The 26201-nt window shown below is 37.7% G+C and overlaps 2 protein-coding genes across 13 annotated transcripts in view; one reads left to right on the top strand and one right to left on the bottom strand.

Annotated features, from left to right (window-relative positions):
• MYOF (myoferlin) overlaps nucleotides 1-12287 on the bottom strand; it is a 70307-nt gene extending 58020 nt beyond the window's left edge. For 5 of the 11 annotated variants that reach the window (XM_068688044.1, XM_068688048.1, XM_068688047.1 and 2 more), the window contains exons 1-4: nucleotides 12149-12287; nucleotides 11821-11969; nucleotides 5185-5240; nucleotides 4202-4293 (exon numbers count right to left, since the gene is read on the bottom strand). In XM_068688044.1, coding sequence (XP_068544145.1) covers nucleotides 4202-4293; nucleotides 5185-5240; nucleotides 11821-11932 — 260 coding nt within the window. In that variant the 5' untranslated portion in view covers nucleotides 11933-11969; nucleotides 12149-12287. Of the gene's footprint in view, nucleotides 1-4201; nucleotides 4294-5184; nucleotides 5241-11242; nucleotides 11768-11820; nucleotides 11970-12148 lie in introns of those variants that run through there. The other 6 variants (XM_068688049.1, XM_068688053.1, XM_068688051.1 and 3 more) reach the window with 4 other exon arrangements.
• Nucleotides 12288-12807: 520 nt separating this feature from the next.
• Nucleotides 12808-25450, top strand: CEP55 (centrosomal protein 55). Of its 2 annotated transcripts, XM_068688065.1 has the most exons (8): nucleotides 12808-13123; nucleotides 14056-14340; nucleotides 16893-16958; nucleotides 17730-17871; nucleotides 19304-19620; nucleotides 21221-21292; nucleotides 22089-22214; nucleotides 24937-25450. In XM_068688065.1, exons 1-8 carry the CDS (start codon nucleotides 12950-12952, stop codon nucleotides 25141-25143), a joined length of 1389 nt encoding a protein of 462 aa, XP_068544166.1. In that variant the 5' UTR covers nucleotides 12808-12949; the 3' UTR covers nucleotides 25144-25450. The 2 variants fall into 2 exon arrangements, with proteins under 2 accessions (XP_068544166.1, XP_068544168.1); XM_068688067.1 differs by lacking the exon at nucleotides 22089-22214.
• The last annotated feature ends 751 nt before the right edge of the window (nucleotides 25451-26201 follow it).

Below are 26201 nucleotides of genomic sequence, written 5' to 3'. Positions count from 1 at the left end.
AAGAATAAATATACCAATATTACTGTGCTTGGATGAGTACAAGATCTTGTCTTTAAAAAATAAATTGTTATTTAAAAAAACACAATTGTTATTATTATTATTTTTAAAGAATTATTAATTCAAATATGTTTTAGTTCCTGTCATGGTTTAACCCAGTCAGCAGGTAAACACCACACAGCCATTCGCTCTGAAACCAGGACAGTCCCATTAGCCTTTAAAGGTATTTAATAGTATGTATGCCCTATAAAACCTCTTAGACTATGATTGAGACCACCTTGGTACAAACTACTATCAGATTATTCTGAAGAATGGATGAACACTAACACAGAACAGTTATTTTCTCAAGTGCTTAGACCTTAAGGTTCACCTGCAATACAGGTCTCTGAAGTATGAAGCCAGAAAAATCACTTTGATTATTATGAGCAGCCCTAAAACAAAACTCCCCAGACAAACCAACTCTCTCTACTCTACTGGATGTATATTGAACTAAAGCCATGAAGAAACAATAAACAGAAAACCTGTCAGCATTTACAGCAAAATCTAAAACAAAACAAAACAAAAAACAACTCAGTAACTAGAACCAGTAACTCTAAAACCTTCCCCAACTCAGTATTAGTAAATAGGATCAGTAACTCTCCAGAAATACAGGTTATGCATACATGTGAGTAGTATCTGGGAAGCTTAATGCGGATCTTTTTCTACCTCTTTCATACGCTCCTTTATCTAAATGTTCATTAATACCAAATCTCTTCCGCTGTTACAGTGCATCCTGTCTTTAAAAGATATCTGAGATGACATTTCCTATTATCTTCCTACAGTCAGGAAGCCTGTTCATGTACTCCCACTTCTAACACCGCTTATCCTGCTTCCCTGCCAATAACCCTTCCAAATACATTACATGCTACTAATATGTTCAAATATGTTTTTTATTATTATTATTATTTGTTTTTCTTTTGTTTAGGATTTATTTTCAAAGAGTAAAACTTTGTAGATGTTGCTCTGTGTTTGGTCTAGACTTTACACATTTCTGCACTGTTCCATGCATGGAACTCATTTTCCCACAGGATTTTACTGGTTTACTTTTTTTTATTTACACGGTATAGGTAAGTGGCAGACAGTGCATAAACAGAAGGAACACAGACAGGCATTTGCATAAACTGGGGGTTAAGCTCTACAGACATGAGTCCAGATGACATTTACAAACAGGGTTTGAAAAAAAAAAAAAACGCAAAAAAAAAACAAAAACACACACAAAAAAAACACACAAAAAACACGTTTGCTTAAGTTTGAACCCATGTACAGAACAGAACATTTTAGGGCTTCAGATAAACACCTTCTCTGACATGGTGATATTCTGTAAAATCCATTACAAAATTCTGATCCCTGGCAAGCTTTCCTCTATAAAGTTGTGTGGTTTCTGGGATTTCCCTGAAGTAAGAAGCACACAATATATTCCTACTTTACTGACCTAATGGAATCTCAGCAATGAGAGACTTGAGGGCATCTGCTTGCCTAACAGTGATTTGAAAGTCAAGTCTGATGAGGTACTGTAAAAACCTCAAGTGCAATTTACATGTTGGGAGGAGGCAGAAAGCTGTAAAGAAAATCTAGAATGGAAGTGGACTACTCTCAATAGATGTGAACGTATACAGCATCATAAAAAAAGAAATCCAAATTTACCACAAAAGAGAAGATGATGACATTATATCATAATCCCTTTCAAAACAGCAACAGGCAATGCTACTTTGCATTGATGTGGAGGAACAGGACTGACCAGAAGAGAAATTAATCCTTTTTCAAAAATCTAGTACAAAGTAGTAGGGAACTGGCATTTCATTGTGGATAAGTTGTGGGTATTTTTTTCCACAGATTTTAAAAAATCCTCTGTGAGTTGGAAAGTGGATGTTTGTCCAAATGTACTTATTTAGTTTTTTAGAGAAAAGCAGAGATCAGCAGAAGAGCATACACACTATGGGATACATATGGCACATACCACTGTGGGATAGATAAAGATTAAACATTCATAAAGCTTTAACTTTCTAGGAGCATTAAGAACTCCTAGGCTTTGCCAGAGCTTTTAGAACAAGCATGTTTGGATACGGAAGTATACACTATATCCCTGTGACAGATTCCCTGAAAGAAAAGCTTTCTGATAGCTTACCCTCACTGAAGAACTTAACCTTCCCCTACAACTGATTTTAGAGAGCAGATTTTTTTCTCTGTGACCAACAGCAGGCAAACCACGAGAGGCTTCCAACAACTTCACCAAATTTTCTGTAATTTATGTCTTCATTACTGGAAGGATCTGTGTGCATTGCTTTAAGTTGTCCTGTACACCACTAATTCTAATAATAAATTAAAGCTGAATTTCTACAAAACAACACAAGAGATTTTAAAAGTAAACAAACAAAACAACCAAACTTCATTTTTTTGAAGCACCAATTTTTCAACAGCCACCATAAAAAGGTCCTATCCACTGAATTCATAGGATCAAAATTCATTTTAAAAAGGTAAGCTTGAAAAATAAATGAATTACTTTTTAAAGTTAGTGGGACAAGAATGCTTTGTTAGTTATATATTTATTTACTACATGTTCCTGTTCTGTAAGAGTATAAACCCATGAAAAATGTTGAAATACCAACATGGATATCTGACAACATTTCAGTACTCTAAAACGTTTTATAACGTCCTCTCCTTTCATATAAATATGGCAGCTTCAAGTTAATTCTTCATGAAGAATATTTTTGTCTCAGCATCAAAAGCCTAACAAAAACAACTGCATAATTAATAAAACTTTTCTTTGACCTCTCACAACAAGAAAAAAAAAAAAAAAAAAGATCAGCAGCCTTGGATCCCATGAGGCTTGACTTTTGGACTCCTGAAGAATGCAGAAGCTGATGTTAAATTTATGGATGTTCTACATATTGCACTAGGAGAGTTTAGGTTTCTAAAGTATGATTCAAGCCTACTAGAATATATTAACAGCACAGACCCAAACAGAAATATAAGAGGAAGGAAAAAGCCTTAAATACCTACCACTAAGGTTATTTAACTTTTCTCAGAAGACTATCAGAAAATACTTTCTTTTCCTAACAAAAACAAATAATAATAAAAAAAAATAGCAAAACAAAAACAAAAAATCCTCAATCTGTTTTTAAGAGTCTTTTTATAACAAAACTGATGTGGAGGTAGCAACAGCACTGCCAGTCTTCCATATATGTACTGAGCCTGAGGTTTATAACATTCACCTAGCAGTTTGAGACTGAGATTCAGTTCCTTGCTGAGTGTGAGGGAATTTACCCTCATGCTGAATAGTGTTCTACATGTTGATCTTAGGGAAATTACTCTTGTTTTCAAGTTCAAGTCTTTTACTGACTGCCTGGAGAACTCAAGATTCACTAAGTCAGGAAGAATACAATAGGAACATGACTCCACTGGCTAGGACATTCAAAAGAACAAGAACATGAATTTCATTCCCAAGACACTTTGTGTATTTCATCAAACATATTAATCTTGATGATTAAGTCACTCTTAGAGTGACTTAGGAGACTGAGATCTAGCACTTCAATCCTAATCCCTTCAGACAAGGTAGGAAAACGAATTTAGGCTTCCACTTTTCATTGACAAGACTTTAATAAGTGTCATAAAATGTATCTTTAAAAAATCTCACCTAGAGGCTATGAGCCTTAACTGCGTTTTTGTATTTTGTGAGGTTTTTGTTAGCCACTCTCTGGGAATGCCTAGTTACAGCTCTTCAGGGCTACTTTTTGACATTTTTAAACTATAGTAGTCTTGGATACTGCAGTACACAGTTATGCAAGATGACAACATGCTCCAGGTATCCAGAGTCACATAAATCTAGTTACACAAGAACCCTAATTACAAGGAAGCACCAACTGAATCACAACAGCTTTTCAAATGACAGTAATAGCCGTAGGGATCTAAATTTTATCCAAATTCTTCCTTAAACACATTGGATTTAGCTCTAGCATTTCTAAAATTAAGTCTAAAAGGATTCCTTCACATTAGCAGTCAAACTGGTGAAGGACGGGAAACCTGCTGGCTTACTGGCTACAGGTAGTTACTACATCAGAAAACATTTAATTGCATTCATCATTTCTCTCCAGCAGCTATCAGTTCTACTTTCCCCCTGAACTTCTGCAGAGAAAGTTGTGTTTGATATTCCAAAAAAAGTACATACTTGTTTTGTCCAATTGTTTCAAAATCCTTCACAATAATTGTCAGGGAAGATGAACTATCCAGAGCAATTCCTTTCAAGTCAAATTCAAGTATCTGAATTTAAAAAAAAAAAAAAGGTGAAAAACAAAATCATAAGTTACACAGAAATTCATTAAGTAGGGTAGCATATACAATAAAATTATTCAGAAATAAATTTTGCATTTAGTTAGAAATAGATCAGATCAGTTTGCATTTGCAAAAGCAAAATTAGAAGTCTTGGAATATGCTCATAGCACATTCTTGAGTTGCTAGTTACTATTAACAATAACAGAAAAATACATCAATTGTTCAATACTGAGATATTATTTCTTTTGCAGTTCTACTTCCTCATACTAACATAAGTATTTGTATTCACAGGCTCTGACACAATTCTCCTTCAAAACTGCTTGAAGTCAGTTGTTAAATTCAGACAAGTATTCGTAGGTTCCCTTTCTTTGAAGTTCTATCTATAAAATGTAAGAATAATCTTTAACTTCTGGTTGTAAATAACATACTAAGAAAGTATTTTCCCCAAGAAAAATACTATTGAAGATGCAACATAGGAGCAGCCCTACACATAAACTACAAGGATATTCAATTCATAATTCATTCTAATTTTGCGACTTTTTTTCTTAGAATACATTAAAGTATCCGATTATGTACCCATATATATGACTAAATGGCTGGGGGAGAAGGGAAGGAAGGGAGAAAACAAACAAACAAACAAACAACAAAACATAAGCCAGAAATTCACCAGATGCTCATTTACTTTTACCTAAAAATATTACTTAATGCATTGTAATACATGGCACAAGATAAATCCACTCATCTGTGTTTGCTAATACCTTGTAAGAACACACATCACTATCTCTTGTTTCTTATATTCTTAACTGTAGAAATTGACTTAAAAATTTTTACAAGCATTTGTACTATAAAAGATCAAGAATTAATTAAAGTAAAAATTACCTCATTCCAAACAGGATTGAGTTCACTGTCAATTTTCTTTGTTTTCTTTTTTTCATCTGTAAATACAAATAAAGCATTATGATTTGCTTTCACTAAAGCATTGCAAGTACCAGAATTCTTCCTTTCATTTTTCAGAAGGAAGCTTGAGATTTAAACCAAACTTTCCAATTCTTTTTGCCTCTTCCAGTACCTATTTCACAGTCAAAAAGTTCCCTGGGCAATTTGAGAGGTTGTTGAGGTTGTTTGAGGGGCTTTTTATTCTGTTATGTTAAAGCACTGCTATATGTACTCCCACAAAGAAAAAAAAAAAGATTGTTTAGGTACCTCAACCTTTTCTGAACTTTGACTACCACTTCAGTACTGATTTAAAAACACAAACTTAAAAGGCCTGGAGACATCCAACTGAACAGTAACCTCAAAGGGATGGAACTTAATTAGTAAAGAAAATATGCTACACATTTTCTGTATCAGTGTTACACAGTATTTCTAAGTGCATAACTATGAAATAGTATCACTGAAAAAAAATATCTTCAGAATGTATTACAATGCCAACACTTTCTGCTTTAAGTGAGCAATATTAACAAAAATAGAGGAAACACAGTCCTTCCTCAAAAAAATAAATAAAATAAATAATAAAAAAGGAAAAAAAAAAAAGCTTACAGAGCTCATGTAAACGTATCACTTTACGATCTTTTATTGTAGCCTAAAAGTTACAATTTTTCCATACTTCCATGGTAAAACTTGCATTTGGTCAACCTACAAATGACAGAGGAGGGTGGGATTGTAAACTACTTAGAGAGTGACATTTCTGTTCAAGCTCCTTCTCCTGAGAACAATACAACCTAAGTGCTGCAGAGGCCATTTGCAGGTCCTTCTAAAAACAAGTGAAATAATTCTATTGTTACAACGCCTTCAAAGCAGGTAACAAATTATAGCTTTATTTTTAAGTTTTAGTTGTATTATACACATACAGCTCCAATGGAAAAAGTTCATACCTAACACTTGGGAGCACTAAACACCAGCAAACAAACAGATCTCTGAACAGAAATGTCATATGGTAGTGACAACAAATGAGTAAAGCTAAATAATGTTAGTACAATAGCTGAGTTTAAGGAGTACAGTAAATGTAGTTACATTTTTATTACTTGCAAATTATGGCCATATTTTGCCAGGAAAACTTTGTAAAAGCCTGGGAAGCAAGAGTAAAGATACGCCACGTGGGCAATGTCATTTCATACACAGTATTCAAGCAGAAGACTGTGGTGACTCTTTCTGCTGGATGAGGATGGGATGTACAAAAAAAAAAAAGTCATCCCAGAATGCAAATGGTGAGAACTGACTCATATTTATGTAACAGGAATTGTCTACAATTTATTCAGGATATTGACTCACATCATACCACAAAGGAAAGAGCATTCATAACCTACCACGCTTAACTCACATTTTGCGGAACAAAGAAGTAATTATCATGCCAGTAAGGGAAATCCAACTCTACTTTGCATAAACAAAAGTTATCTAATAGAAGTTAAAGCACTCTCAAAACTGAATAACCTGAACATCTGGGGTTTGGGCTTGGTACTCCAAGTCATCCCACAAATAGGAGCTGACAATCAGAGAAAAGACTTTCTCAACGCTCTTGGAAAAAGGAACAGTTGCAGCTGTTTGTAATGGAGACAATGAATCACAGACCTGATCCTGAGAGAAGTGGTGAATAAAAGTCCTATGATCCCCGCCTAAGCTCAGATGTAACTGTAACATACGGAAAGCCCTGGCTTTAACAGTAGTCAAGATAATTCTTAACAAGGAATGAAATTTTCCCACTGTGGACTATCAATTTTCATAAAAACAAGAGAATAAGATTTATGATTCCACTGACAGTACACATATTCTAGACTATACCAAGGAAAAACATTTTGTGTTGCATGATTGCATGAAAGTTGGATGAAAAACACTAGGAAGCAGGGCTTACGTTGGTATTCAGCTGTAACTTTAGTCAAAGTGTAGCATTCTTATTTCATAAGCACGTATTTTGCACATATTTTCTCCACTTTCTTTTTTCTTTCTTTGCCAACTTTATATTTATTATACTCCAATTATTCTTCCAATTAACCTTTTTTTTTTTTCTTTGTAAATTGTTGGCAAGCACCTTCTTCCCTCCAAAGGTACCTTGCCATTTCTTTGCCATGCAGGATAAGATGGCCTGCCCAGTTTTCCCAGGGTCTCACATTAAATTTTAGATCCTTGGTCTGTCTCTTTCTACTGGTAATGAGCCCACATACAGTAGCCAAGACTGTAAGCCAAACCACAATAAATTTAAGACAGGGTCAGTCATTATTTTTAGTTTGGCTCTACCAAGAAATAAGTACAAAATTATAACGGATACAGGTAGGACACTCTACACATCTGTTTCATTAAACAAATGTGGTAACCTCCATACTGTAAAATAAATCTTTCTTTGCTTTATCTTGATGGAGGCATCACACTACCACAGCCTATTCAACAGTATCCACTGGAAATATTTCAACATAAGAAGAATTTTGTGATAGTCAGTGAGATGGCAGCAAAAAAAATAAAAATCATTCTGATCTGTTTTAGAATTGTTCTATCATTACAAAGGTAATTATATTCTTCAACCAGTGGATATATCTAAAATTTACTCTCCTATTTTAAATATTATTTTGATCAATTTCAGCAGGTGGGGAAAAGCAGAAGCAAACATTATCTGCTAGAACAGTCCTAAATCTGAAATTCAAAAGAGTATCACATTCCAGTACACTAAGTTTTTTTACCAAAGTGTTGTGAATGAAGCATTAAGATTGCATGGTTTTAGCAACTGCAGGAGGAAACATGGAGACCTCCAAAGGCCAGGAAATGCAAGTTAGGGTAATCAAAATCTCTGCAAAGCAAAAAATATGTTTTTGTGAACAATTACACTCTAATAGTCCTTTCTTTCACACACTGAAATATGTACTAACATATTGCTGCAGGCCTGCTGGAAAGCTCTTAGATTTAAAACTAATGGAACAAGATGTTGTGTTCAGGTTGACCTAATAAAACTGAATGCTGTTTCATGTCAGCTTTTAATGAAAAAAGCTAAGTAATAGTCAAAAATGAACAAAACACTAAATATCCTACTCCTGACTGCACATATAAACAATTATATCATTTTTTTTTTTTTTGCACCCAAAGCCATGAATCTTATACATTTTTCTCCAGTTTGATATATCTAACTGGATTAATCATTATCATTTCATGCCACTTTAGCAAATGGCAACACTTTTTCTTATTAATTTGATGAATACTTTGTCTCACATAAAGTGATGGCAAACTCGGAATTCTGCAGTAACAGCACTGAGTTTCAGATGGCAATACTAGTTTACTCTCAAGGGCGTAGCTCTGTTTGAACAATGAGTTGTTCTTAAGGTAAATAAATGAAACATTCCAATCCACTGGACTGGAGAGAAATGTGTTAAAAATGTCAAAAGCTTGCACAAAAAGCCTCTATTGTAAATAAAGCATCCAAATGGAAACAGCTGCCTATTTCCTCTTGATATGTACTTAGCATTACATTGTGCTGACTGTAGATAGTCTATAATGAACTTAGCTCTACAAGTATTGATGAAGTCTGTTCTATACATAAATAAAACTATACTAACACATGCACGTTAGCATATAAAGTGTTTTCAGGGTAACTTACATACTAATACCTGTAGGTTCATGGCCTGTTTTATGATATGGCTGTGAAGATCTAATCCTGAGAGATATTGAGTATTTTCAATGAAGTCTTAAGATTACTTAACCTTGACACGAGGGGAGGCTATGTAAGCTCAATTTTGAAAAAGCTAAAGAAGAAAACACTGTTTAACAAAATGTGAACTTCCAGAACAATTTTCTGTCAGATAATTAGAGTACTGTACTCTGATACTTCTCCATGAGTACTCCACAGTGCTGAGTCAACCAAGAACATCAAAACGCACTGCAGGACTAACTTGGGCTTCTGAGTTTCTTTCCTGTCTGGGAAATAGAGCCCCAGGCTTTTTTATGTCCTACCCAGGAGCCATGATGGGCATGGACTATAGCTAAGGACCACTGCCCTTTGATGCACACTTTCGCAGAACTAAGACCAGTTTTCCATCTCCACACACTGGGTGACGGGGAACGGGCTGTATGTAAAACACCTCTACAAACAGCCAGCCAGAAGTTTGATGTATTTCAGACACGAGGCCCACTCCCTTGCACCTGCCAACCAGCTACTCCAACTACAAATTAAAACAGAGCTCCCCAGCAGCAGCTACAAGCCTGATGCTTTCTGCTCCCTTCAAACAACTCTCTACAGTAAGCAGAAGAACTGACCTTTGCTAGGTAGTATAATGATATAAAAAGAAGTGGTAGGTATAATAAGTTACATATTTTAATTGGAAATCTGTCAAAATTATGAAGTTGCATTTAAGATAATAGTTAACCATGTTTGTAAACGCTAACAATGCCAGTTGTAGAACATAAAAGATAAAATGTCTGATGCAAAACTCCTGTGTCAGAGTAACTGCAGGACTGAGAAATCCAGCAATACATAAATACATAAATAAATAAAGTCTGTAAATTATACTTCCTGGGTAAAAATGAATTGTATTAGAGCACACAGGAGAAGCAAAAGATATAGGCAGGAATTAAACAGATCCTTGAGGCACAAAAAAAAAGAGATTACATAAGGCAACTCTAGAGCATAAAACTACAGGAAATAGAGGTGACACAGAAAGGCAAAAGTGAGACAGGAAAAAAAAAAAAAAAAAAAAAAGACAAGAAACCGAAAAGAAAGTATGAATACTTATGATTCAGCAGCAACAAATGGAGCAAGACAGAGCAATCACAGTACACCAATTCACTGATTTTTAATGGCAATTTTTGCAGGGCAAATGAAATCATATTTAAGAACTTGGAAGCTCAGAAGCTCCTGAGACAGGCTCAGCCATTTGTCCTCCCTGAAAAAGGTGGGAAAAAAATATAAAGGAAATGGAACAATACCACATCTTTTTTCTGAAATAAAGTATCTGAAAATATTTTGGAAGTTAAGAAATTGGATAACTACTGCCTCTTCCTCTTCCAGCCTCCAGCAAAATGTCATGATTTCATACTTGGTTTCTGAAGGTGGTAAACCCTTGCAATGCACTTTCATATTATAAAAAACACCATTGCCATTTCACTGCACAGTTAGGAAACTAAGTCCCCAGGAATTAAGATAAATTTGTCACAGTTCTGTTTAATGTATTACATGGTCCAAAACTGCATGGATGTTTCTGCACCTTTAAGATAAACCAATACCTGAAATGAAATTCTTTTAGTCTACATATGAGAGGAAATGATGGCAACAGGTAAAACATATAACAAAATATCATTACCTTTATATATTACTTATAAATGTAAAATTATAACATTTTATCCTTCTCCCAGATGCACTTAACAATTAAAAGCTCAAAATGTATCCTCATCCAAAATGTCTCTCTTAAGACAATCTTTAAATTGTCTCAACAGGGAAAAAAAATAAAGTACAGACCAGATTGTAAAAAAAATAACCCTTAGATCTTCAGTAATTGTACTACTGTTTTTCAACATGACGGTAATACAGCAATAAACCAGTCAAATTAAAGGTAAATTGGTGTAACAACAGTATTGTTAGTGAGCAGTGTCTGGGCAAAGTAATAAGACAGAGGACTGATTTTTCAGATCAACAAGGAACAAGGTAGTTTTAAAAAAAATAAAAATTGAAAACATATTTATCTATACAGCATAGCTGAGGTTTTTAAAGCAAAGGGCTAATCCTTTGTAAAAGCTCATAAAATCTGGATCTAGCAACAAATGCTGCAGGCCAGAAAAAAACAAGGCACTCCACCCAGTTCAAACCCCATTCAGGTAACTCCAGTCTCTGCAATTAAAAAGTCTTCCCTGACATCACATCAGCTGTAACTTCACGAAAACACTTTCAGAGATTTTCAAATTCTGACATAGAACATTATCCTTACAAAAACCTCCCTTCCCAAGTACGTTTATGAGTTTTCCTTACCTTTAAAAATAACAGAAACAATAGGATCTGGTTTCCCAAACTTGGTTTTCGGGATATTTGTAGCAGATTCCACAATCACCCGAAGCATTGTTTCCAGCCTTGACTAAATGTCAATTGTTACCAAAGAAACTGAAGGAAGTCTAAGTTGCAAACTCCATAGTCTCTGGACTGAACTGCTAGCAGGAAGAGGAGGCAGGGAATAGCTCGCCCACAGTAAAGAAAGTCTATGGGTGGATCTATGACGGACTAGCTCCTGAAGGCTATGAAAAAAGTGTCTGTAAATTGACACCAAGTACTGTGCTGTTGCACAAAGAGGCTCTGACTGGTGAGATCCAGTAACAGAAAGTGCACAGTGCAAAAACTGCAGATTTCTTTTGTTGCTTTGATTCTTACACTGGGTGACAAATATCTCGTAAATTACCAAGACAAGAATAAGCTTAAGCAATACATTAAGCATGACTCCAGTAGTCAAGATACACCCACATCTGTCTCTTGCAACACCGAGGCATTAAATTTCATGACAGCGTTTTTCCTCTTCATTTTTAGAACTTCATCATTTGTAAATGTTTTCAGCCTACCTCCCTGTCTGCCTGTAATCAGAAACACCCGTGTCTGCAAGAACAGGCTAAGGGCTCCCCCTTCAGCTGTGCTCTGGAACAGCCACGTTTTAATCCACTGCAGGTGGCGCATTTAATCCGGTGTGTTTAGTAGATCTCTTAAGAAACGACTAGAATACACACTAGAAAGTAAAAAAGATACCAAAAAACAAACAAACAAACAAACAAACAAACAAAAAAACAACATTCAAAATAATAAGCGGAGGTAAGAGCCTGCGTATCTCAAACACGTACTTACTGCATGGGCTTGTGTTAGGGTTGCACTATGATGAAATTCGGTGAAACTTACATGGCATGAACAAGAGCTCTTCGCATAGAGCTGCCCCTTTGCCAACATTGTAGCTTCTCTCAGCGGTGAGCAGCTGTAAAAGAGAAGTGGTTCACACCGCTTCCACAAAGCCTATTTAGAGCATAGACGAGAGAGGAAGCTGGAGCCAGTGAGACGGAGCACAACGAGCCACCCACGGACACAGGGCAGCGTTGTAGCAGGGGCCCCACAAGAGCCACGCTCAGCTTATCACCTTCGAAGCCAAGCCCGCTGGCGATCACATTTTAGACAGCTAAAGGGACAGGGAGGGTGTCAAGGGAAGGAGGAGGAATCCAAGGGCGACGTGCCCAGGAACGGAGGAAGAGGAGGACGCAGAAGCAGAGCAGAGCACCGCCACAAGGCTTGCAGCCACCGCCTGGCCCCGGAGCCACCCGTCAGGCCGGCTGCCCCGTGAGGGCACTGCGGACCCCTCCAACAGAACGCTAATGGCTGCTGCGCGAGGGCAAACCCGCCCCGAGCACGCGGGCGGAGGCGGCAGAAGGAAGGCCCCACTGCATTGGTTAGCCGGGCTGCTACACCGCCCGCACCAGCCAATGGGATGCCTCCTCTCATTCACCCCACGGAGAACCCAGCTGCATCCCAGGCCGTTAACGGTCGCCTAGGCACGAGCACCACGTGCCCCCGCGGCCGCGACCGCGCCCCCTCCGCCCTCCCGCCTGTTTTAACCCCCGGGAGACGCCGTAGCTCTGGCTTCGCGGGGCGGGCAGTGTGGGCGGAAGTGACGCCGGGGCAGCCGCGGGATTCAAACTCGTTTCGGTGGCGATGAGCGTCTGGGCGGGCCGCGAGCTGCTGGCGGGCCGCTGGCGCCGCGGGCACGGCGACGGCCCCGGCCCCGGGAGGGGCGAGCGGGACGGTGCGGCGCCGAGGAAGCCCCCGGAGGAGGCGGTCGCCGCGCGGGGCCCGCTGGCAGCCCCGGAGAGAAGCAGCCTGCTGCAGGTGAGGGCTCACCTCTGGCTCGGCGCCTTGCCCCGCCGGTACCGCCTGTCCCCAGGCGTTTTCCAGCGGCGGCTGGGTTAACGCGGCTGTCGGTCAGCCGGCCGGGCACGGGAACGCTGAGCCGTGAGGGCCAGGCACCCGCTGGGCCGTGAGGTCCCGGTGTGCTGCCTTCAGAGGCAGTAAGGGTGCTCCAGGGAGTGCTGAGTGCTTATTTGAACCAGGATCCCGTATTTCCGCTCGGCTGCAGGTGAGTAAAATTGTAACTGCTTCCCCGGGTGGTTCCATTGCATCCGCTGAGCAGGAGATGGGGTGCTGCAGCTTCCACACCTCCTGGTGCATCAAAGGTAAGCCTGTGGAAGCAGAGAAAGGAGTTAGACGTCTCGTGTGATGCTATTAGGCTTTCCAGGGTAACTAAGCTTTAAATGGAGTCTTTCAAAGGATGTAACAGACTAGGCACGATATTTATAGGCTGCCTTCTTTCACAACATGCACCTTGACAGGCATTTTTAGATAGCATGTGGTGTCAGTGTTTTAGTTCTAGTGAGCACTGTGTGTTGTCTTCAACTCCCTAAATGAGGTCCTGTAAAATAAAGTATCACCAAGTTTTACTTTTAACTAGAGGTTCTTGTACTGCTTGCATTTTCAAGTCCATATAGTGTAGTGATTCACATTCATATACAAAATTACTAAGTCTGTGAAATTTGGTTTTCTGCATTATTTCCTTGTTTCATCTGCTGTAGACTGTCCTACCATCATCTGAAATATTTCAGGTGATCATTGTAGCATTTTCTGTCTTACTAAAAAGTAACATTCTAAGCTGACTAAAGGTGAAGAGAAGCTTTCAAAGTGACTATTTTAAGCTGTTGTAAACTTGCTAATTTTATTGCTGTATGCAGACACTCATTTGTGCCACTTCTTTGTGTTTCATTTAGAAAATATTTTCTCTTGAAAAAGAAAAACAAAAGCACAACCATCTTCTTGGAGAGAAGGACAAAGAAATTCAAAATCTAAAAGACAAGCTTAAGTCCAAGAACAAGAACAGTGAAGTCTCCTCATTACAAAGTCAACTAGAAGAAAAAACAAAGGAAGCAGAAAGGAGAGAACAGTTACTTAGTTCTCTATCAGAAGAAATGAACCGGTTAAAGTGTAATTTATCCACTGTTACTGCAAAATGTTCTGAGCTTGAAAACAAAGCCAGTAATTCTCAGGCATCCCAGGTAAGCACTGAAAAATAGTGAAACTGTTTACAGGTTAGGGTTGGAGCTTGCATCTGCTAAGCACCAGTGCCTGTTATAAAATGGGATGAGTTTTTACTCTTATTACAAATCTTCATACAAGATTTCAGCATGCAACATGATGAGGAATCTAGACTGAACACTAAACAAGCAGTCCAGGGGGTTCACCTTCATGTAAAACAGCTGAGAATTCTGTACTGCAAGGTCCCTTCTTCAAGCTGCCATGCATGCAGGTATGGCAAGTGGTATGACATGGAACGGCCCACTGTTGCTTAAGCAGATATATGTCCTTCTTGAACACATATGCTCAATGGTTAAGCAGACTGAGATGGCAGCAGTAATAGAGTGATGGGGCCTTAAAAGAACACTAAACTCATCACCTAATTCATGCTCATTGATGACAACACCTCTCTCCTCCCTGCTGTTATGAATTCTCAGTTGTTTCTTGGTTAAAACTGTCTGCAATTTACATGGCATAATATGTGGGAAATGCTTCAATGTAACGAGGTAGGAGAGGAATAGTGATTGTTGACTTCGTTTAAAATGCTAAATAGCTATGGTGTCAGGTACTTGGCTGCTTTTACAGGTGCATTTAGTTTTCTACAGTTGCTTATTCACCCCTGCCTGTTCTAATGCTCAATGGGAAATGCAGTACCTCAGTAGGGGATGTGGAAACTGCTGCTTTACAGGAGGTGCAGCTAAGTTCTTTCCAGTTTTAACCTATAGATGGTGCTAGTTACCCAAACTACATAATGAAATTGAGTAATTTCTAGAAATTCAGCTTTAGTTGATAATACTGCATTATTCAATGTGATGCAAATATGGATCTTGGGAAATATTACTACAAATGTAATGTGCTTACTTCCAATTTCCAGGGACTTTGAACCTTGTTAGACAAAATTAATACCTTTTTATGCTATCTTTGTCAATGGACTTATCTTCCTAGTAATCACTACAGGAGTTTTTCTTCTAAACCATAACAATATCAGAACTGCATCTCTGAATATGAAATTAAAAGCCTCTTGGTTCACTCAAGAATATCAAGTTCCTTTCTGTATGGACATTCCTTATTGCATTTAGCATAGTAAGCTGCAGGTAGTTGAACTTCAGTAGCAATACAGTATAATATTCTGACTCTGCAGAAAGGTTTGGAGGTGTGCCAGAATAATAGGTCATAAAAAAAAACAAACAAGGGCAAAGAATCCTGTAGTCTACAGAATCCTTCCTGGCATTGAAGGATGAAGACCACCACTTGCTATCTGTACCAAGTCTGCAGCACTGATGTGAGAAATTCCAAGTGGTCTGCTAGTTGGAGGAGGTGTATTTTTCTTTCAATCTGAGGTATAAAATATGAGGATTAAAGAGTGTAATTATATCCTACCTGTTAGACAAGGTTTCTTTTGGTTACGTTAGAAATTGGGCTCTTTCTCTACCTTTAGAGTAGCTTCCTTGCTGTCACAGTGATAAACAGAAAGAAGCCTGAAGGTAGCAAGATATATTGGACAGTTATAAATTGGATTCTGATTACCAAAGTATCTTTAATTAAAAATTATATTTTTACTGATCTATCATTGAAGGACAACAAAACTTCATTGACTTTTTCACTGAATGCTTTGGGTAACTTGAAAATGAGTTCAGCAATGTTCCTTAAAACTGCTAGGGGGGCATACAAGCAGCAGGTATACTCTGAAGTGGAAACAACAGTTGTATGGCTATGAGGAAGCGGGGAAGTTTTCATTGATACTTATTTCTGTAAATACTAGAACTGTGTATCTGAGCAATTGTCGTGGATCTAAATCCTATTAGAAAGCACTGAGCTTTAATAACTGCATTCAACATGCAAGATCTCCTATTTTTCCAGCTGTAAAACTGGTTCTAGCTCATTCTAAAACAGAAAAACTTTGGGGAAAAAGGTAGCTTGGATTTAGGTAGTAACCTACATTTGTTATTAAAGTTCCCTCTGCCTTATCTAACTTCAAAAAACTTTCTGTTGAGTAGTGAATAAACATGCTTGCACGGTTTCCCAGTTAATTATAATTCTATGGTAATCACAACAAAGTTGTTCAGCTCTCTAGCTTCGCCCAGTGACTCCTATAGGTCTGCTTTATTGTCAAACTGGTATTCTGAGGATATGAAAATAGAACAAACACATTGTTTTATTTAAATAAAACCCTATATATCAAAACTTATTGAAAGCTCTCCTATACCTTTCAATTCTCCCAAGACAGAAATTCAGTGAAATAGTCTTAGAATATATTTTAATGTAACTGAGCTTTAGGATTATTGAATAAACAAAATTTAAATCTGTCCCATATTTTCCAGTAGATATTTTAAAAAAATCTATTAAATGGTTTCCTCCATAACTTAGATCATTCTAAACAGACTATGAAGATCTCTAAATGCAAGTGTCAGATGTATGAATCTTTTAAATTTTAAACTAATATTGTTTATGGTCTTAATAGTTACATAGAACTAGTTTTACTGTTTCATTCTCCTATTTTAAACAATGCTAACTGATTATTCTTTGTTTGCAGGAAGCTGTAACAAACAGCACTGGATCATCAACTAATCTTAGTGAAGTAGAGAAACAACTGAAAGATGTAAGCTTTCTGTACAACACACCAAGGATAAATCACGTATTAAAATCTATAAGAATGGGAACTATTACCATGTTTTTGGTAGACTGGGACCTCAGAGTTTGTTTTCCTCTAAAATACTGTAACAAATTATTTTGTGAGAAAGCAATCAAATAATGAAGGGCTTGTGAAAGACACTTCTATAATATTGCAAATCTGAATCTATAATTGTTGAAAACAGTCCTTGGAACAACAGAACATAGTGGCTGCTGACAGAACAGAAATCCCAAGGCACACGGTCTGTCCACAGAACTGATGTTGTCTGGGATAGCGTAAGGTTAGATTTTAAGCCTCCTGAGGTCTCTTTGAACCTCAGTAATTCTATGATCTAATGAAATGTAAAATCTATGTACTTGTTCTTAGAAATTTTAAGTTGTAATTATACAGTTTTAGTTACATATAAAGTAATAGGTCCTGATGATGAAATAGAAATGAAAGGATAACTCTTCATTATCTGGGGCATGTTTCATGAAAGTGTTTAGTTCCAAGTCATTTACCTATTCCTGCAAATATGCCAGTCAGAATTTAATATTGCTGCAATTTAACTTATGCTCAATGACCCACATCAAGATGTTTTTGTATCATACAGAGATAGCTACAGTTTACAGAGGAATTAACTAACTTTTATTTAAACAAATGTATAACACTTACATTTTTAAAGAAATGAAACTAACACATTAAATCTGATAAAAACAGAAAAGCCTCTAATAGTTTCTTCTGTTCCCTTCCATGAAGGCTCTTGAGAAGAACCAACAATGGCTACTGTATGACCAGCAGCGTGAAGCATATGTCAGGGGACTGCTTGGAAGGATCTTTGAACTTGAACAGAGGTCAGAAATAGTTAGCCAGCAACAACCAAAAGAATCTAATACAGAAGGTATTGATTTTTTCCATGATTGACTCAAAACACAATTTTCTATAGAATACATTTTCCATGAACTATAGCATATGATGGACTCTTTTCACAATATTTTGCTTTCTTAATGTAAAATTTAAAATTGTTTTATCTAGCTGTTACTTGATCAATATTTCTTGTTCCTATTGGCCACCTTTCTGTTTGCAGAAAGTGTTGAGGTAAACATACGTATATACCAGCCTTCAAAGTACACTCTCAGCCTACATAAAGGAAACATTAAGAATTTACTGGCTAGGTGTGGATCAGTCTCTTTTCAAAATAAATATTATAAAAGTGACTCAAGACTGGCACGTTCTTTATCCATCCGAGAAGTTCTTACATGGCATGAAGACCTGTGATTGATTTTTGGCACTTATCCAAAACAATGCTTTGCAATATGGATATGGTAATCTATAGCTTGGTATTATGTGATGCAGTTCCTTATTAGCACCATCTCAGTACCATGCATTCAGGTTGACGTGAGTCATGCTTGACCAGCAAGTGGAATAAAATTAAAATAATCTTGAGCAGAAGAGCCAGAAGTTTACTTCCCTTTCTTATCAAACTAATCTCATATATGCTGCAACTGGTCTACAAGGTAAATTCTCTAAACAGAACTAGCCTCACCTACGGTAAGAGTATGCTCACAGGTACTTGCTGCTTAGTAATTTGTTTGCAGTGGCTTGGTTTCTCTATTGGTGCTGTTATTCTTATGGAAAAAAAAACAATGTCATCTTAACCTACCTTTAGTGCTGTTTTAGAAATCTGTTTTTCTAGTATTTTAGAAGGAGGAAGATTGAAGTAGCTCACCAGAAAATGTAACTCAGTTACTGAGGTCAAAGCTTTCTCATCAGAGCAGCCAGGAAACATGGAGTAAGGGGATTAAAGTTCCTCTTCAAACAGTGATTGCATTTAATTTGAAGACAGTCTAACAGACAAATATTCTGTCTTTAGTCAATGATAGACCATTGGAACCCCAGGGTATCTCTGAAGCAAGAGTAATGCCAGAACCTTGCCTAACATGCCTAAATCTGGAAGTGAGAACCTAGTGTCTTTAGGCATCTATTTCAGCGCCTCAATATAATGCGTGAGGTTATGTAAGAACTGTTTGTGGGATCATGCAGTCTGTGTAGTCAGGGCAAATGATGTAACATTACTTCCTTGACTGTCATAGCAGCTATAGCACAGTATGGTGTGTGAAAGTAGAGCTCTTTTCCTATCTTGAGAGAAGATTTTTCTCCTTTAGAAGTATTGAAAGTAGTTTTAAGTCCATCTTGGTGATAATTTGAGCTGTGTAACAGCCTAAAATGTCAATTTATTATCAATATGCTTTAAAATGCTATCAAGGATTTGGTGCTCTGATTCTTAAGTGATTTTTTTCCCATGTTACTGTCTCTTTATTTGTCTCATTAAGGTCATTTACCAGAAGAAAAGCAAAAATATTATGACCAGCTGTTATTAACTGCTAAAAGTGATCTTGAGACTGAAAGACGCACTATAACCCAGTTGAGATGTGAACTTCATGAATTCAAAAATAAGTATGAAGAAACACAACGAGAAATAATGAATTTAAATGACTTACTGCAGTCCCAACATGCTGTTGAAATGAAAGCTTTAGAAAATGAAAACAAAATAAAAGGAGAAAAAGTGCAGAGACTAAAACAAGAAAATGAAAGTATTAAAGTACAGCTAAGAGAAGAAAAGGAGAAGTCTGAAGAACTGTTATCTCAGGTAAGTGGATGGACTTGGAAATTGAAGATCATTAGCAAAGATTCAAGAGCTGAGAAGTCATACTCACTTGCTCTGGTAGCTGCTCTTTATGTACATCTAGACTCATGTCCTTGTGGTTAAAACTGAGTTCTTTAATACTGATTTAGGTCACAATCCAAAGTTTTGTGAGATTTACTCGTTTAAAAATGTTCTAGTTCACTTATATTAAGAGTCTTGTTGGGTGTAAGAGGAAGTGAGAATGCACCATTGATTTTAATCTGGCTATTGGTGAATGAGAACAGAAAAAGTACAAAATTCAAATTAATACAGGCCATTTTATCATGTGGTCTGAACTGGGATGTTGCTATTAGCTGTCAGCTGTAATTTCATAGTTGCTGGGTAAGTAGCCATGTTCCCAGATAGTGTCCCCACCCAACAGTTGTAGCATGCAGCAGGTTTTTTCATTCAGATGTGTTGCTGCAATAGGTTTTGTATATATTGTCACAGACAATAACTAAGCAAGCATATCAGACTACTAAGAAGAAATGGCCAGATAAGCAAGGGAAGGGAAGTAGAAACCACTGACAAGAGTTCTGGAACTTTTCACAAAACCCAAGAAGTTGCATGTGAGGCAGGCTGTTCATTATGCCTGGGTTTCACTGTTACCACATCTGTTTTTCTATCAGGTTCTAATTGTTTGCAGGGCTTGTCTGTCTCCCAGGGAGTAACTTGATGACTTCAAGTTAAATAGTTGTTCGTACATGTAGTTTTTGATTCTACCTTCAATTTTCCTGAGGCCAATGGTTTTTAACCCCTTTGGGTTAAGAGTTTTTCCATCAAAATAGGGAAAACAAGTGCATATTTTATGTTTGGATAAAAACTGGTTTTTTTGGAGTAGTAATGAGGACTTTGCTACCTTTCCTATGTGGACAACTACTGTAGTATCTTGAAACAAAGTACTCTTGTTAGCATCACCATGCCAACAAAAACTTTCTTTTTCTGGGCATGAAATCATGATTACCTACTGGTTGAAGAGAACCTGGATAGTTCTCCTTGAAGGTCTGCCCTCAGGGCATCCAAATATGGTACACCTGCTACTTAGAGAAGTTTGCAGTCAATAGCATAAAACAACATAGAACTGAAATTTGAAATAAGAGGATATAACTTAATAGGCACCAAATTAGGTTAATGGTAGAACATCAGTTTAACTCCCTAAAGAGGCTTTTGCAGTTACTTAATCCATTATTGTTGAGTATTTTCTAACTTTCTCACTTATATTTAAATATACATTGCTTAACTTAAAAAAAAAAAAAACAAAAACAAAAAACACGGTATGTTAGTCGAAACATGTATTTTGTGTATTTTCTGTTCTGTCAATCACTAGGAATTTTTTTGTTTAACTATAATATTAATCTACATTCTTCCCCCTCGGTGCAGTGATAAATACTTCCTTGGGGAAAACCCAGGGAAGTGTTAAATTGGGCTTGGCTGTTGCGTAACAGGCATGTTTTCTGCTCGTACTGGCATACAAAAACTTAGCTCTATTCCTCTCTAGGCTAATTGTTTCAAGTTTATTATCTATTGTATGTAGCAATTGCTTACATGTTCTTCTGCCTTGTAGGTACAACTTCTTCGTAAATCATTGCTCAAACAGCAGGAGGAACACACTAGGATAGCTTTGTTGGAACAACAGGTACCCAATTACATGTTCAGATACTGGGTTGATTATTTAAGAACCTGATACTTAAATTGTGATATGCAGGAAGGCTTTCTAGACTAACTTTTCAAGTTTAAGAATAAGTGCTATATTGAAGTAATATTAGACCTAAATATGCAATTAAGGGTGATCCCTTAGTGCTTCTAAAAATTCTGACCCTTGTTGAAGGAAATCCCTAACCTTTTATAGGGGAGAGGCTGCAACTAAACCTGATGCTACTTTCCATGCAATTGCTTGTTCAAATAAATAGAAACTGTACAGCCTTAAATTAGGTATGGGAAACATCCTAAAACATTTAGCTCACTGAAATCTGTAACATACTCTTGATAGTCATTGACATCTTTCATGTTACTGCTTCTTTTCCCAACTACGTTCTTGCAGATCTTAACTGATGTCCTTGGAGAAAGTTATATCATACTTACTTGCCAAGCATGGGTGTAGTGTTATTCATGTACTCTTTTCAAACTGCTACAAGTAAGATCACTGGGTAGGAACTGGCATTTTTATTGAACATGTACTACATGCTCCTCCATGTAAAATCTTCAGTTTAAGACTGAGATAGCTCAAATGTGCTCTAACCAAAGTTACCTTTGACTCCACCTCTATGGACCTTCCTAATTGGGCATGTATGAACTTCACTGAAATGAAAAGAACAAGTAATTTTATCCCACTTTAGGATATGATTGCTGAGTAAAACTTCAAATGGATAAAGGGGCCCTCACACATGCTTAATTCTGCCTTTAATTCTTTAATTTTCTTTGGGGATTGCCAGATCCAGATATGTACTACAGACTTTGAGAATGAAAAGCTAGACCGCCAGAACTTGCAGCATCAGTTAAACCAAGTCCTCAAGGAACTGCGCAAGGCCAGGGAGCAAATAACCCGGCTGGAACCTTTGGTATGTACTGGGTAACTTGCAGGAAAACTCAGATATGTTGCATAAATGAACACTTCTTCACTTCAGAGTGCAGTTAATGTCAACAGATTTTGACTGCAGGTGTTTACGTCTTTTAAATACATAGTCCTAAGGTGCAGAACCTTATGGTAGCTAGCAAGCTATTGCTGTATTTTCTAAAGCGCCGCAGACAGCTTGTACTGTAGAAGGAGATATAGAAAGGAAGAGAGATAGAATAGTCAAGAGTCCTCAGTAGCAATTTGTATCACCATATGCAACAGACAAAACTACATACACAATACCAAAGCTGTAGCATGCTTTTACTGGAATTTGCTGCTAGTGGACAAGGCACTACCCTTAAATGTAGTTGAGTTCCTGCCCAACCCCATTCTATATATCCACAATATAGAATGGGTGTGCCACAAGAAGTGGATCTACCTACTTCCTAAAATGAAAAAGAACACTTGTACTGAGGGCAATGGTTTGTTTGCTACTTATATAAGCCCAAAGAAAGCGACCTAGATTTGACTATCTGATTCAACAAATTTATAAGGAAGGATTATATATCAAGCAAGTCACTGTGTAACTCTGACACAGGGTCTTGTAAGATTAGTCGAGACAGTTCTATTTAGCTATTACCTACAGTTCTGGATTTATTTAAATGAGATTCAGAACAGAAATCCAATGCCTCTGTCCTTCATTAGATCAGGTCTGAAGCTGCTGTGCTTCTTACAGAGAATATAAATGCAAAAGCTCCTAACCAGTTGCAGAGCAGAAGAATTCTTTCAACTCTGACAAACTGTTCTCCCTCTTAGTTGCGTGCAACTTAGGATTCATTTGAGAAAGTACTTCTGAGATATTGTTGATCTTGATGTGTTCTTATCCCTGTGAGAACCTCGCTAGCTAGGATTGTAGTTGTTGCTGCTGCCAGCAGAGGCCACTAGAAAACCTTTTGGCTGCCAGGAGCAGTGGCTGTTCAGCTGAAGTTCGTGCACAGCAAGGGGAAGCTGTAGTACTCTTTCCCTGTGTTAAGTTTGCTGGCTAACTGCCAAATGGAGAACCAGGTGACTGTCTCTTCCTGCTTGGAAACTGTCCATGGTGTCAAGGAAAACATGGAAGAGTTTGGGAAGGTAGCTAGGCAGAGGCAGTCAGCATCCCCTATAGAGGGGGTTGAGGCATTTCATTAAGGAGGCATAGTATGTATGAGTGCCTAGGAAGACTGTTGGGGAAGGGTTTGTTACAAAGGTGAAACAAAATTCCTTTATATAGGTACACCTATACATCACATTGAATTCCCTGGTATGTGTATGGGCATATTTTTAGAAATTTCAAATATAATCTAAAACAACTTCCAAAATAAATGCAGCTTAATTTTTGATCACTGCACTTTTTATTATTTTAATGTTGATATTAAGCCCGGAGTCCTGTTGTAACAAGGTTTATTTCCTTCACTCTTCCTTCCCCCTTCCCCCCCCCCCCCCCCCCCAAAAAAAATCCACAGCAATATGTAAACAAATGTATTATAAAATGGTTAAAATACCTGTATGCAGTACCAACATTTCTAAGAGTCATGCTCAACTGTTTCATATTTAGTGTACAGCAACTTTGCTTTTTTTATTAGGATGCATATGAAAGCTCTAAGAAGCCTAAAATGCTATGTATTAGCAGTGATAATATGGGAGTCCGAGGCTTGCTGTCTCAACTTTCACCATAGCTGCTTTTGTTATACCTTATGAACCAGTGGCAGGAATCGCATTTTATTCAGTGGTCCATGAAGAGGAAACTACTTCAAAATACGAATGTTGTGTTGGGTCTGTCTGAGCTGGAGTCACCTTTTCCCTGCAGCAGCCCACACAGTGCTGTGCTCTGCACTTGTAGCTGGAACAGCACTGGTATCACTCCAATGTTGTGTCTATTGCTGTGTAGTGCTGGCACAGCATCAGGACTCCTTCTAAGCCCCCAAGAGCCAGCAGGCTGAGGGCGGGCAAGCGATGGGGAGGGGACATTGCCAGGGCAGCTGACCTAAACCAACCAAAGGGATATTCCCTAATGCCTGATATCACACTCAACAATAAAAAGGGGGGCTCTTGTGGGAAAGGGGGCTGTTCCTCCTGAATAACCACTATGTGTTTTGAGGCTCTGCTTCTCAAGACATGGCTGAACATTGCTTGTTGATGGGAAATAGAGAATTTTTTCCCCCTCTCTCAGTGCTTCCACACGGACTTACTGTTTCTTTTGTTTCTTTTTCTCACTATTCCCTTTCCCTTTAATTAAGCCTTTCTCATCTCAGACCTCGAGTTCTGTGTTGTATTTTCTCCCCCTTCCTCTTTGAGGAGAGGGGGAGTGAGAGAGCGGTTGTGGTGGAGCTCAGCTGCCCACCTGAGTAAAACCACCACAAATGTGCACTAAATAGTGACATAATGTAAGTGATGTACTCTTATTTGTTTACTTAATCAGACATTGTGGGAAGCTTGCTTTAAATAGCCTGCAGAAAAGCTACCTGCAATCTAATTTAAATGCAGTGTTAAAATTATACAACAGGCTCATATTGCTCTGTGTTTTTAATGCAGGTAGCATAATTGCCTTTAGCCATCTTTAAAATTCAATCCTTAGTGCTGTAATGTGCATGATTTGTGTGCCATTAAACATCTTTTTCCCTACAGCTATTTGACTGGGACCCTCTGATGCATCTTCCAATCCCTCACTAAAGATTCTCCTTTTCCAGAAACTCCAGGAATCTGGATGTGTGGAACCACAAGGAGACTTGCGAGCTGCTTTTGAAGATAAGATGACAGTGTATGACAGAAGTCCTCCTCAGAAACATTCAAGTCTACTCGATGAAAGTTTTCTCGAGTGTCCCAGATGTAAAGTGCAATATCCAACAAGCCAGCATAGAGAATTACTAGCGCATATTGACTTCTGTACAGCTTAAGCTCCAAATGAACTTCCTATATTTGCTCTTTACATGCCACCAGTATACTATCCTGCAAAGGCAAAAGATTTTTGTAAAGCTCTTCTTTAAAGGTTGTATAAAGGACTACTAGCATTTCAGTTCAAAAAAAAATTAGTAATTTATTTGGCCTCATATTTCACCTGACATTTGTGGAAACAGCTACTGCTTTCCTTGTTTCAGGTGGAAATATTCATAGAATTAGGAATATTTTCAAATAATAAACTACTGACATATTTTATTGCACTTTTAAAAATAAGTAAAATACAGCTATTGTGTCAGACATTAATACTTGGCGTATTCAGTTCTTGGCTGATGGATCCTGACTGCTTGTAGCAAAAAAGACTTGGCTATAGTATGTGTACTACACACACATATGTAATGTGTCACATCTACATATACAAACTCAGGAAAGTCTGTTAACATGTCTTTGCTACTTTAGATTTATTTTGAAAGCATTCTAAGTAGCATTTTTCTGAACTGCAGTTGGGGTGACCTGGAGCTCATACAAAAATGTTGACCATGTGCAAGGTCTTCTTATCATTCATCATTGGGTAAGCAACTTCTTAGCAACTGTGAATGTGATTGGTACTGAAAAAACCTTCCATCTCAGATGCTGTCAGAAACCAGTTTGGAAATTTTAGTATCCAATTAAGCTGAAGTGAACTTCAGTTTGCGCTTCTGTATTTTACTGGTTCAAGTAGGAAAATGTCAGTTACTAAATTTGTTTTAGGTCTTCCATTTTAAAAATGCAGGTTTGAATAAAGTACTCCAGTGAATTTGGAGTGTTGCTATTTCATACCAGCACAGAAAATGCCTGTTAGTGTTCAAGAGGTGTTTAGGTAATGCTGTGATCAGTATGCTTTAAATTTTGGTTAGTCTTGAAGCAGTCAGGCAGTTGGACTAGATGATCTTTGAAGGCCCATTCTAACTGAACTACTCTCTTCCAAAACAAGCTGGCAATAACTTTTTGCAGTTAGTCAGCTTTTGTCAGGTTCTAATTGTTTATTGATTTGCAATCACATTGCTTTCTTCTAGCA

The sequence above is a fragment of the Anas acuta genome, chromosome 7 (genome assembly GCF_963932015.1).
Source record: "Anas acuta chromosome 7, bAnaAcu1.1, whole genome shotgun sequence".
NCBI classification, from domain to species: Eukaryota; Metazoa; Chordata; class Aves; order Anseriformes; family Anatidae; genus Anas; species Anas acuta.
Note: the sequence above shows the minus strand (reverse complement) of the source record. Positions and strands in the feature narration are given on the sequence as shown.